The sequence below is a fragment of the Cupressus sempervirens genome, chromosome 8 (assembly GCF_028749045.1).
Source record: "Cupressus sempervirens isolate cs-2001-9-10 chromosome 8, ASM2874904v1, whole genome shotgun sequence".
NCBI classification, from domain to species: Eukaryota; Viridiplantae; Streptophyta; class Pinopsida; order Cupressales; family Cupressaceae; genus Cupressus; species Cupressus sempervirens.
The window spans coordinates 5,121,932-5,135,064 of NC_143125.1; the positions used below are offsets into that span (position 1 = coordinate 5,121,932).

Genomic DNA, 13,133 nt, shown 5'->3' on the forward strand with positions numbered 1-13,133 from the left:
CAGCATGATTAAAAAAAATCAGGAGATTCTTAATTTTGAGGCAATCAAATTACTGTTTGAATAAGCGTAGGGCATAAACTTTTCAATTATTTTCTATCAGATTGATCTATCTATTGAAATTAAGAAGGAATGGTTTATTTAAGAAACAGAGTATCAATAGCCTCAATGGTCAAGAATTATAAGATTTATTTCGTATGGACAAGAAAGATAAATTCAATACTTCTTAAGTAATTTTCTCATGCACTACAAAATCTATATCCTTGAAGGTATTTGTTATTCAAACGTTGGGAGATTTTTTTTTAAATTAATAGATAATTTGACATTGTGAGAAAACTGAAATAATTTCTATATGGTGATAAACGGGGAAATTTTGTCAAACTTCTGTTTGAAGATGGGTTCTAAGGGTGCATTACTGGTTGGGTCCAAATACCAATTTTTGTATTTGATCATGACCATGCATGCATCATATAATGTTTGTACTCTTGATGCCATTAATACTAAGCTTAACAGCAATTCCAAAGACACAGACTACTTTTGGAAAATAGAGTGTAAAGGTGACAAATGGGGGGCTATTAGAGGATAGAGGAACTTTTTGAACTCAAGCTAGCTTCTCACTTTGAGATGGTAGAGTATTTGAGAAGCGCCACTACTTTCACGTCCCTTCTGGGAGAAAAGGCAGACTTGACAATAATAGTCAACATAGTTGCAAGGAGACACATCTCCCACCCCCTAGGGTGTGTCTTGACATGTCTCCCATATCAGCAATATCTCAAAATCCAAGAAATTAACATATGTGATTTTGTTTGGGATGCTAGAATTTTCACTTTAGTATTAAAAAATTAATTGATTATTAGGTTACATTTGAAACTACCATCTCCATGTATCACGGTCTCCCATTTTTACAAAATAAATACCAGTACTGGTAACAATCTCTCATACAAATACCAGTACCAGTCATCTGGCAACCATGCTAGTGGATTATGCGAACTTTGAAACAACTGTGGTTACTAGTTTTGTGGCTAATGTAAACTTTGAAATAAGTGAGGTTAGTGTATTTACATTTGTTGGAGTTGGTTAATTGAAAGGATGTTAGTAAAAAATAATACAAGAATACAATGCTTTATAAGCATTTGTGTAATAAACTGTAAACATCCCTGATATCAACATACTGTAATTTGCATTTTATTTGCCTATGAATCATGGTACACTTTCTGTCTTTTTTATTTGTATGCTCTATCAATTTGAATACACTTCTGGAATGTGAAGTTGTAGGATCTGCTAGTTCTGCTATGTGGAATTCTTTGGGTTTGGATTTTTAGCTTTGGACAAGAATTTTGGTTGGATCTGAAATTGATGCAGTAGGCTTAAATGTAATCTTTTTAAACCATTTTTTATGACACCCTGCTATTGAATTTTCATTACCCTTGTGTAGCTGGTTCAAGATTGAAGTGTGTGTTGGCATGAAAACTGTCCCCAAGATGATGGGGTATTAAGCCTTTATGATCATATTTTGCCATTTTGGTTATTCGTTTAAGTGTTCTGTTTTGGTTTGTTAGCCATGATTTTGAAAAAAAAAAAAATCTCTTTCCTGGGCTAAGGCACCTATAGATAATCCCAATTGAAGACATCTAATATTAACTACAATTTTTAAATATATATATATATGTATGTATGTATGTATGTATGTATGTATGTATGTATGTATGTATGTATGTATGTATGTATGTATGTATGTGATAAAATTAACAATTTATTTATAGAAAATCGATGAATTTAGTGCCCCTCAATCTTCAGATCATCATGCATTATAAAAAACATTATATTTGACTACCTTTATTCACTCAGCAGGTTAAAAATGGTGACGACCAAAAAAGTGGCTCCCTTCACTCTGGAAGGTAGCAAACCGTTGTGCTCTTCCCTATTAAAAAGAATGGTGTATAGCAGACTCCATATTTAGAATTGTCACCATGTTAAACTGTATTTTGTTTATCTCATTAATATCACACACAAAATATAATCTGTCAAACTATAAGAAAAGAGTAAGAAGCAATCTCTGAAGTTGATTGAGAGGAGTTTTTTGAAGATACACAATAGAAGAATGTCACCTTGTAAATCCTATGAGCTTCGCCCACCAGAGCCCTGCTATTCTCCAATTTTCCATTTTCATACTCCATACAAAATAAAATGCACTTTCAGCAAGAATCACCATAACTGTTATGGCTATCACCAAAATCCATAAAACCTTTAATTTCCATGAATTCTGACCTGGTAAACAATGCAAAAATTGATGTTAAAGAACTGTTTAGTTAGTGATATAATATGGTTATTAACATTAAATAAAGCTATTCTTAATGAAAACACTAAAATGGCATGCCAAAAAACTCATGCAGATAAGACCATCTCTTCATTAGGATTCACTACATGGTACAAGTAATCAAAACAATGGACACACAAAAGGACATGTTACTACGAACTATTTTTGATGAATTATAATATCATTATAAAATCACTGACACAAAATACACAGTTATAACAAATTATACTAAACATGTTTCTATTACATGCCCCCTTTTTGCCTGTTCCAGCTTGTGTTCCCACATATATGTGTAAGCACAGATATATTTGGTTATGCAACAAAGTTAGAACCTCCTTGTTACCCATTTGGGTTTGAATCATTTGAAACACTCTAATAGACTCCTCAATTAAAAAAATTGAAGTTTTGTATTCCTGTAAAGTGAAAGCGGAGAATGTTTTGATACATCATGCAGTTTGGTAACTGCATAGCCGACAGTTTGGTAACTGTTACAAACTGTTCCGCAGTTTCAAACTTCTTCTCCCTAACAATGTATTACACCAACCTCCCCCCCCCCCACCCTGAAGGCTTACAAAATAAAACATATTGATTATATAATATGAATATATATTTTGAGAAAATGTTCTTTTGAAATAGCAAATTCTGAACCAAGCAAGGCTCCATCAAGTTGTCTTGTAACCCTCAGAAAGGTGTAGCTTTGAGTTGTGTTCTTAAGCACTCAGTCCCGAACTCTTGAATCACAGCCTCTTGAATCATTGCCAAGTGACCACGGAAGGGTATAATTTTTCATCATATACTCTAAAGCCCATTCGACAACAATCCATTGTAATATCCCCATTTTTGGCGAGTTCTTGCAGTTGATTGAGTCAGTTCATTATAGCAACCCTCGTGAGTTGACAGCATGATTTAGGGGTCTTAGTTGTGCACTTACTAGTTTTAGTAAGTCTAATTTGGGCAGTTTCCATATTTAGCAGTGCAGATGGTGGCAGTGGTAGTCGGTCATCACCTGCATCTGATGGGGCTATTATTGTGTCAGCTCATATTTATTAATTAATTATTAAAATTTCATTATTATAATAGCACTTTATTAGAATAATGTTATAAAATGATATTGTATTGGTGAAGCTTCTTAAGTGAAGTTGCTTTTGGAAAACTTTGTACCAATGGGGGTAATAAATATGAGCTCATTTTGATGGAAAAGCATTCAATTATCTGATTGTTTATTTGCTTTTGTTGCCTGTAAAGAGTTTCCTGAGTTTTCTGATTTCTAAACCCTTGCTGAGGTATAAGGGTCTGATTTTCTGAGAGGTGTATTGAATCTGCTGCGAGGTATAGCAGATTTAAATAAGAGTTTGATAGCATTGAATTTCCTATGTGTTCTTTACTTTTGCTAACGAGACGTTGATTGGCTGTGAGGAGTTGCAAGTTTTAATTGGTCAGTAGGCACCTGAAGGGATCTGGTCTTAGGTGTTGGCTTTTTTTCCAAATTGGGAGGCCAGTTCTTGTTCACATCATGCCACTGTAACTGTGTAACCTGTGACTTGGTGGACGGAATTGTATTGGGGATTTTGAAGAGCTGTCGTCCTATATTAAGGCAGCAGTTTGATTTGTTTATAAGCTGTGACTTCCTGTAGAGGTCTGCGTCTTTTCCCTGGAGTCCTGCGTTGACTATTTGGAGGTCTGCAAACAATTGGGAAGGCCAACTTTTAAGAGTTAAGGGCTTACGTTTATAAATTACAGCCTTGCGATCTGCTTTCCTGCCCTGCGTTTGAGTGCTGGGGCCTGTAGTTGCACTATCGGGCCTTGTTTTTTGCATCATAGAGGTCAGCGTAAACTATAGGAGGGTGGCAAACTCAAACAAGAGCCTTGCAGCAGGAGTTTAAGGTGTCCACAGTGTGCATGTCTTTCATTCTGGAGCTGGACAACATACTGGTTAATTCTGAATTCTACACGAACTGTAAACAGGTTCTTTGTATGCAATGTGAATTTGGAATAAGTTCATCTTAGAACTGTATTTATTTATATCAAATAAATTGACAGAATTAAAATTGATTCGTTATTCATTGTCATTGTATTTCCTCTATCATTGCTAAACTTCAAAAATTCAAAAGAGAATTAAACACAAGCAGAACATACATTTTGGTTATATCAAAAAACGCTAAATTCTTTTACATTTTCTAATTACACTGCTGGAGAGTTTGTGTACCAAGTGTTTGATAAAATGCCAAACCAACCAATTGGTGTAAGAAATTGGCAAAATCGGAATTGTTCAAGTTATAGCCAGGTCAGGGTTATTACATCCATATTGAGTGCAATATCAAGTCCTAAACCTGTCTCCAAAGCTAAGCTTCACAAAACATGTATTCTTCAAGTTTATCAGCATTAGAAAGAAAACAACAGAACTGAGAAAGAAAAGTCAGAAACGCTTCTCATGCAGGCATCATCTCAAAGCGAGAAGCTAACTTGAGATGATGGAAATTCCTCCATCCTCCAATGTCACCAACCTCCACAAATGACAATTCAACACACAAAATTGTAATTGATAGGAGAATTATTAACGATTTCTCCATCATCTGATGTATCCTCATCTTCAATGCGAGCAACACTGCGTTCTAACCTTTTCCCTAATCTGAACCTGAACCCCAATTTGTATAACCACCCCTGAAATACAAACTGAAAATACTCCAAACCATGACACAATATGCATAGTATGGGGAAATCCGAATTAAGGGAAGTGAGTTACTGAATTCTTCATTTAAATGCAAACCTAGACGGCACCCTAGAGATAGTAAGACTTGAATTTCTCCTGCAGACAGAGCAGCCAGCTTGAACGAAGTGTTCCCTCTTATCCCATTTGCTCTTATCCCACTCACACATCCATCTAAGAGCTATAGCTTTCCCCTGCAATAGAATTAGAACATTGAGGTAGCAGAAGTGACAAGGCACGTAAACTGTTTGACTGAATACCTGGAGAAAGATCGTTTCATGCAAAGTGTTGCTGGAAGCATACAAAAGAATGAGCTGCGGGCAAAAGCAGGAGTCCATAATGTGTTGACTGAGTGCCCAAGCTCCCCAACTCGCGGTTATGAGATTTTACTCAGCAATCTCAAAGATTCCAAACAGACACATAAAACATGCATAGACAAGGTGCATGCACTGTTTGAACAAGGACCTTCATTCTTGCAACCCGCAGCATCCAGAACTGTAGAAGTTGTCACGTAATATATTGCTTCAGATTCCAAATTACATCCTCTATCACCATTCTTAGCATGAAATAGTTGATCAAGGAGCATACAGAGCTATGGGAGCTGCCAGACAGAGTTTTAAGGTACAGAGCATGCTGAAAGTCATTCTAATGCTACCATCCAATGCAGACGATAAGGGAGACTTAATTTAGGTGTAAGTAACATATGGAATCAGACATAGGATGCTAACATGACATCTATTTGACAAAATGCTTATGTATATGCATATACACATGGGCCCAATATGTTTGATCAAATGCCCAATTGATGTGAACAGAATATAATGGCAAGACTCGTTAACTATTTGATGAAACTCCACATCAAGATGTGATCTCAATATTCGCAAAATATGTGTGCAATTGGCAAGATAGACACAACTGCAGGTGTTAAAATGGATTTCTTACAAAGTTCGATGTCAACCTTCATCTTCCTATGCTAAAAATCACTCTAATATATCCATGCAAGTGGAAGTTTAATGGCACCGATAATTCATCGACACTTATAAACTATTTGATAAAATGCTTCAAGTAAATGTGGGAACCTATGGACATAATAGGGACTTTGATAGCGTTTTATGATTATCTGAAGGGGATAGAATCAAGAGTTTAAAAATAAGAAGCAAAGGGAACACTGAATTTGCATTTGACATCCCACCAGGACAAGGAGTTGTAAGCAATACTATGAGGTACAAATTCCAAGGCAAGGAACCTCCCGCAATACTGACAAGCACGCTTCCCGAGATATTAAATACCAAAATGGGACAAATAGACATTGCAGATTTTTTGCAGGAGATGAGCAAAAAAGAATAGATTGCCTTTGGCACAACGAACATTGGACAGCGGGTTGGCTCATGTAGGAGGAAATCCGCTCGCACTTCAATGTACCAAACTGGTTTTGGAATGTATCAAGGCATATCATTCGAATTGTAGAGACATTAAGACTTCAGGAGGTAATGTCGTGGCGACGTTGGATCCAGTGTCTATCTCCATCACATTCAAATTGCCAGTAAGAGAAGAGCTCACAGAGATCTCTAAAGAAGGTGCTCGAGGATATTTCCATCAAAATAAGAAGATGCATTTGAATGTTATTGCGAAGAGTTGGCTGGATCAACCTAGAAGAGGATAGTCGCAGATACCAAGAGCACTGCGTAGAAACCTTTTTAATGAAGACATTTCCGACATGATCATTCTTCTCAGTGGAATAGTGGGAAATGAGGCAATTGAGGACTTTAAGGATTGGATGTTTTTGTGCATTAGTACCATCACCACTGGAAAACAATTCATTGATTGGGTAGAAGTGATTAGTGACGCCCTTTACCGTCAGTTGACTGAATTCAATATGAATCGGGAATTCTAGATGTCTTCGTATCTTATGTATGTAATTGCTAGTATGAAATCATGGCCTAGCCTCAATCCATATGGGGAATACAATGTAGCTACGTAAATCTATACTTACTATCCCAGTTGCAAGTGAAACAAAGCAATGTGCACTTTTGTAGGGTGAACAATGTCTTTTCTATGCTCACAGCTAGAGAGCTTCAAGGAGATATAGGACTTCGAATTTCTCCTGAAGTAGCCAGTCTCATCAGTACTTATGGTAGCCTCTTCATACAATATCCTCGGTTTACCTAAATTCACATTGGAGGTTTTCAAGATTGTCCTCTTATGTTGCCTTGCTTTGTAGATGATAGGTTGGTACTTTCGGAAGTTTGCAGACAAATTGGTCAGGTAAACAAGAAGTGCAAGAACAAAAGATGCATTCCTTTCCCAATCGGTATCGGACACTATAGTTGTCTTTCTTCCTCAAATGCCCAAAATATTGAAAGATCTATGGTGAAGATAACTTTGAACTCTTTTCAAATCGTTTCCCATTTGATGGCAGCAGGTACTTTTAAACAACCTGATACTAGGACTTAGCTAGCTTCATTTTCCTACAATGGAAGATTATTGGGCAAATTGTGAGAATGACTTCGAGGTGAGAAAAAGAGATTGGATGAGATTTAAAGTGTAGCAAATCACTGATTAGAAAATGGGATGGGATGTGACAGGCATAAAGGAAGATGGGTCGAATCTAATTGATCCTTTCTTCTTTGAGCGAATATAGTTGCTGGAGTTGCCATAAATTAAGTGGTCCTTGCCAGAATTGAAAGACCTCAGAGAAAGAACCTTCTTTGTGATTCAACGAACAGAGAACTGGTTAAAAATTAAAATGAAAGAAGCCACATCCACTAGGCCAACAGGGAGAGGCAATGCAAAGAAAAATAATAGTCCACAGGAAGGTACTTCTATTTCAGCTATTCCACTTTCCATACCTACTTCTTCTGGTTCTTTACATGGCGCACAAGGTGGAGGTGATGATGAAGATTCAAGTAGAAGAATTGATATAGTTTCAACATGTGAGCTCAACACAGTCATCAGGAAGAAAAGGTCAAAGCCCAAAGAGAAAGCTTTAAATCCAATCCAAAAAATGATAGATGAAGCTCCTAAGATGAATGCTTTACCATCATCATTTGTAGATGAAATGATTCAATCCATAGCATCTCCTACACGCTCTCTGTCTCCTGAAAGTGTGGAAGGGACTCAAGAGGTGCCCATTACAGAGAATGCTAATAACAAGGATTTCCCAACTATAGTCCTACAGGTTCCTTCAGTAATTGGTTCATCTATCACTATCTCAGCATCTTGGTTACAACAAAGTTGGGAGAGAAAGAAGAAAAGAGTGATCCAATTGGAAGCACCAAACCTAGATGTTGTGCCTGATCTAGTACATGAAGGTACGAAAGTGAAGAAAACTAAAATTCTAGGCTAGCGGTAAATCCTACCTTAGGAAACCTTTGTTGAAATTGCACAACCGGTCATATCGAAGAACATAGATGAGGCGGATGAAGCTGATTTTAACATAACTCAAGTGGATTTGGGTCGAACTGCTTGTGAGGGTAAAGAGCATAACTTCCAAGTGTCAGCTGCTGTCCTAATCGAACAGTCAAAAAGAGACAAGCAAGTTAAAAATCAGCTCAAGCATCAAGTTCAATCCTTTTCTTCATGTATACTATCAATGGTAGGTGATTCATTCCCAAATCCTAAAGTTTGTATAGAAATAATGAAAGATCCCAAGAAGATGTTTGGGGAAGATGTCACTCAAAACATAGAAGAATGTCAGGCATACAGCAAGATGGTAAAAGCATGGATGAAACACATGAAGGAGCAAGCCTCAAGCCTATTAAAAGAGGTGAAGGTCACATATGTTAAAGCAAATCACATACAGCAAAACATTCAAAAAGAGTTAGCAACTCTCAAGGAACAACAAACATTCTGGAGAGAAATTGATGCTAATTTAGTAGAGATTAAAGAAATAGATTGTGACATTGTCAAATCTTTGAAATTAGTCACCAATGGAGAAGAAGAGCAAATTGACATATGGCTGGAGAACATCAAATGGAAGCATGATAGCATGAATCAGCAGTTAGCTGAAGAAGATAAGTTCTTAAACGGTTGCAAACAATTGAAAAGAAAAACCTTAGGGAGTATACCAGCAATTTTGGAAGGTATTCCTATTAGTGAACATACTCAGGATCTAGAAATATCTTCTAATTTAGAATGCATTGAATTAAAAATCAGCACTAAGCTTGGCAGTAAACAGTTTTCAGATGTAGACATTATGATGAGATTGAGCTCTCTCAATGGCACTAGACTCTGTATTCAAAAGTTGCCAAGTTACACCTAGAGTTGGATGAAATCAGGAGAGTCGTGATCTAAGCAAGCTGAAAATGCATAGTGTGGTCATCATCAAAAAATAAAGCTTTGGCACAAGTAATCAAATCATTCAGATCATACAAGGCGAATTTGACTCAGCTACTCACAGCACCTCCAGATCAAAGAGCAAGCACAGATATCGGTGATCGCAATTAAAATTTAGGAGTAGATGCGTCTAAGGTTGTCTCAAATGTTTTGTATGTATATTTTTTGTAAAGAGGTCAACTTTAGAATCAATTTTGGTTTTGGTCAATGCCTTAACTTTTTCCTAGTAGTAGTTAAGCATTGAAAGTTAGAGTTGTAAAAGCTAGAGTTCGTTATGAACTATCTTCGGAGTAGTCCAAACTCTTAACTTTTTGAGTAGCTATGAACCCAAAAAGTTGGTTATGCTAGAATAGATTATAAATTCATGAACAAGGCATGTAGTAGGGGACTTTCGGATTTAGAGACGAGGGACACTTTGTTTTGATAGCAAGGCAATTTTTGGAAAGTGCGTACAATCTTGTTCTTCTAATCAGCAATTTTCTTATGTTCTTGGTGCTAAGAAATAAAAGAAAGTACATTTTACATTTTCTTTTCTACAAAATCTGAATTGTTGAAGTGTTGATTCTTTGTAATGAGTATTTTCATGGTATGGTGTAAATATTCATGAATCATTGAATTAGTATTGTGTCAATCATAGCTTTCAAGCCTAGTTCTTGTTTGTTTTCATTACCGGTTTACATCAATTTTAGGGAAGCATTGAAGTCGTGTGGTGTATTCGTCATCAATAGTTTCCTTTCTGTCTTCTAAGTTGTAGTTGTCTTTATTTGAAAATCAAAAATTATATCTTACGAGGGAGCTGCCCCTCTAAACGTAGAGGAAGGTTGGATATCAAGGGCTTATCCAACGGTTGGAGAAAATGATTTTCCACATATTCCATTGGGTTAAATCACATATTTTCTAAGTGGCAAATCTGTTTACCAACAATTCTACATTGTATGTCCTAAGATGCAAGGATTCAAGCAAAGATATTCATAATAAAAGAATTCTCTATTATTTAATCAGATTAAATAATCTCAATGTAACATTAACACCCCCAAAATAATCTCTATGTAACATTACAACCCCCATATCCAATCTTATTATTATTCCAGCTCAAAGATGAAAGTAGTTGTTATCCAAGGCGCAGCTCAAAGATGAAAGTAGTTGTTATCCAAGGCGCCTAGTGACCAACTGCAATGGGCTCCCACAAAGTTTACAAGTCCAATCTTGTATCCTATCTTGGGATTCACCCTCAAGTCTTCTGGGACATTGACCCCTACCCTATCTTGGGACAATAGCCACTGCTTGGATTTATACAAGCCCCTCCATGGAAACATCGCAGCCTTCCCTTCTAGCCAAATGGTAAATAAGATTGAATATGGTTGTTGTACAAAATTATAATATTTATTTATTGGTATGTATTTAGCATGTTCATCAATCATTTATCAAATGTTATACCTATTATAGAGACATAAAAAACTTATACAAGAGCTTATCCCTTGTCTTGCAGTCTATTGATAGCTGCTCAGAGATAGATGACCGTGTTAAACTTTAGCAATTGATTGTTCAATCTCATAACATTGTTGAAACTGTTCTAAACCTTTCTATTTTCTTGTCTTAGTGCCTTGCAAGTATACCTAAGGGACCATTATATCTCTCTTTCGTGGAGTGATGGGTCGTGTCTTATGTGTTTACAGCATTGCCTTCTTTCACTCGTACCCCTCCAAGACTATTATCGTTGTTAATTAGTCTTTACTAATTGTTGTCTAACGTGCCTCTTTATATATAAGAGATATGGATTATAATCATAGTCTAAATTAATTAATAATTATTTAGTTAAATGATCAATATATATATGATTGATTGTAAACTTTATCTATTTATCAAATTCTTATTACATACAGGGGATATCACAAAAAGTTGTAATTTGTTTGTAAGTTTAGTAAATATGGATGATAATGTTGTCATTCCTATGTTTGTATGTAGAGTTTTATAAATATTAGTGTTAATATTTTGTAAGATTTGGAATCAAAGATGTAGCTTGAAATCAAATTCAATAATTTTCAAAAATGTCTTTGTATGTCCAAGATCTTATGGAATCAGAAATCGAGAATTTCTTGATGAATTCCAGAATTTCTTGGTTTCATCTTTTTCTCTATGTCACCATTGTGTAAACGTTTTTTAGTATCTATAAAGTAGAAAATTAAAATTTCTTGAATCATTCGCAAAGATCTTGTTAGATGTGTACATGGGTAGTATGTATAAATTGCTCTTCATTGTTATGACCTTGGTTACTACAAGGTGTTAACTGAGTGGGAGCCTATGTTTCTAATTCTTGTATTAAAATCTTTAAAACTTAAACTTTGTTCATGACTCTATATACCCTAGGATGGGCACTAGTCATATTACTCTATTCATTAACTTCAACTTGAATTTCTTAAAATTCAAAGAAAAAAATTTCCATTTTATGTTATTCATTTTAAGTTTGTTTAAGTTCCTAGTTTAGGGTTGGAATACTTGTTTCCAAGATCTTAGAGACTACTAAAGCCAAGTGTGTAGCCAAAGAGAGAAAATATCACACAAATGATTGATTGCATATAATTGAAAACATCTTTGTCATAATATCCACAAAGTGGGAGTTAGAATCAAAAGAATGTTGTTTTACATATCACCTGCTTGGGCTTGTAAAACCTAAAGTGGAGAGGTTTGTAATTCCATATCGTTCATCACATCCTATAAGTTGGTCACTAATCCAAAGATTGAGACTGAAGATTAGCTATCTCATAGAGGTTTTTGGGCAATTACTTGGGAAGGTTTCGAATCCATCTTTACTCATGAGTTTGCAAGAATAGATTGGGTGCTTCCCACCTAATCTAAGCCTCTACCTTACACATTTCCTTATTGCTCATTGCACCACACACCACCAGCTATTATAGTGATGATTCAAGCTCCCCCACCATCATCTAATTGCCATATTGGGCATACTTCCGCAAATTGTCAACACCAATTTCATGACGAAGCACCACTCCTTACACACGCATTCCCGCACCACCAATATGGTTTCATACTTGGTTCCCAATTCCAATGCCCGTGCCATAATGGCCGAGGCAATATCAATGCTCTAAGCACAATAATTCTCCTCCCACGAGAATGGGAACTATCTACCAAAGAGTTGGCTCATCCAACTTGAAGATACCCTTTAAACACTTCTTAGAAATGCAACCAAGGAAGGGTAATTGTTGCTTCTAGGCAATGAGGTTGAAACTTGAAATTGGCTTCTGTATCACACACCTCACTACCAACTTTCTTGTGCAAAGCTTTGCTACCATTTAAAAATACGTGATGTAATTTACTCCTTCACTTGTGTTTAAAATCTCTTTGCACACCCAGCATTGTAAACTTTTAAAAATGAAATGACTGTCTTTGTAATTGAATATTCAACCTATAATCAGAGTGAAGAAATAATGGCAGTTTAAAATTTGAGGTATATTCTCTTGATTTCTGTTCTGCAGATGATGGTCAGTATGAATGAAGATCTGAATTTTCAATGTAATTGCAGACTGTATAACAGTTCTGTATGTATAAACTTTAAGTTCTGATATTACCGATATAGAAGAGAACAAGCATATATTAATTTCGATGATGTTTTCTTGGTATTGGCTGATATAAATATTAAATCTAAGAGACATAAGATGGGCAGACATGACTAACAACTATATATCTCATGGTGAAGAGACACGATTATGATTTATAATCTCTCTTTAAGAGCCCGGATCCTAATTGTGTATATTTAGTTAA

General features: G+C 35.9%; 1 protein-coding gene across 1 annotated transcript in view; it reads right to left on the minus strand.

Moving 5' to 3' along the window:
* Positions 1-13,133, minus strand: part of LOC149541281 (piezo-type mechanosensitive ion channel component) — a 288,359-nt gene that overhangs the window by 235,376 nt on the left and 39,850 nt on the right. Inside the window, exon 3 of the mRNA XM_089796579.1 lies at positions 2,106-2,265. Coding sequence (XP_089652705.1) covers positions 2,106-2,265 — 160 coding nt within the window. The remainder of the gene's footprint in view (positions 1-2,105; positions 2,266-13,133) is intronic.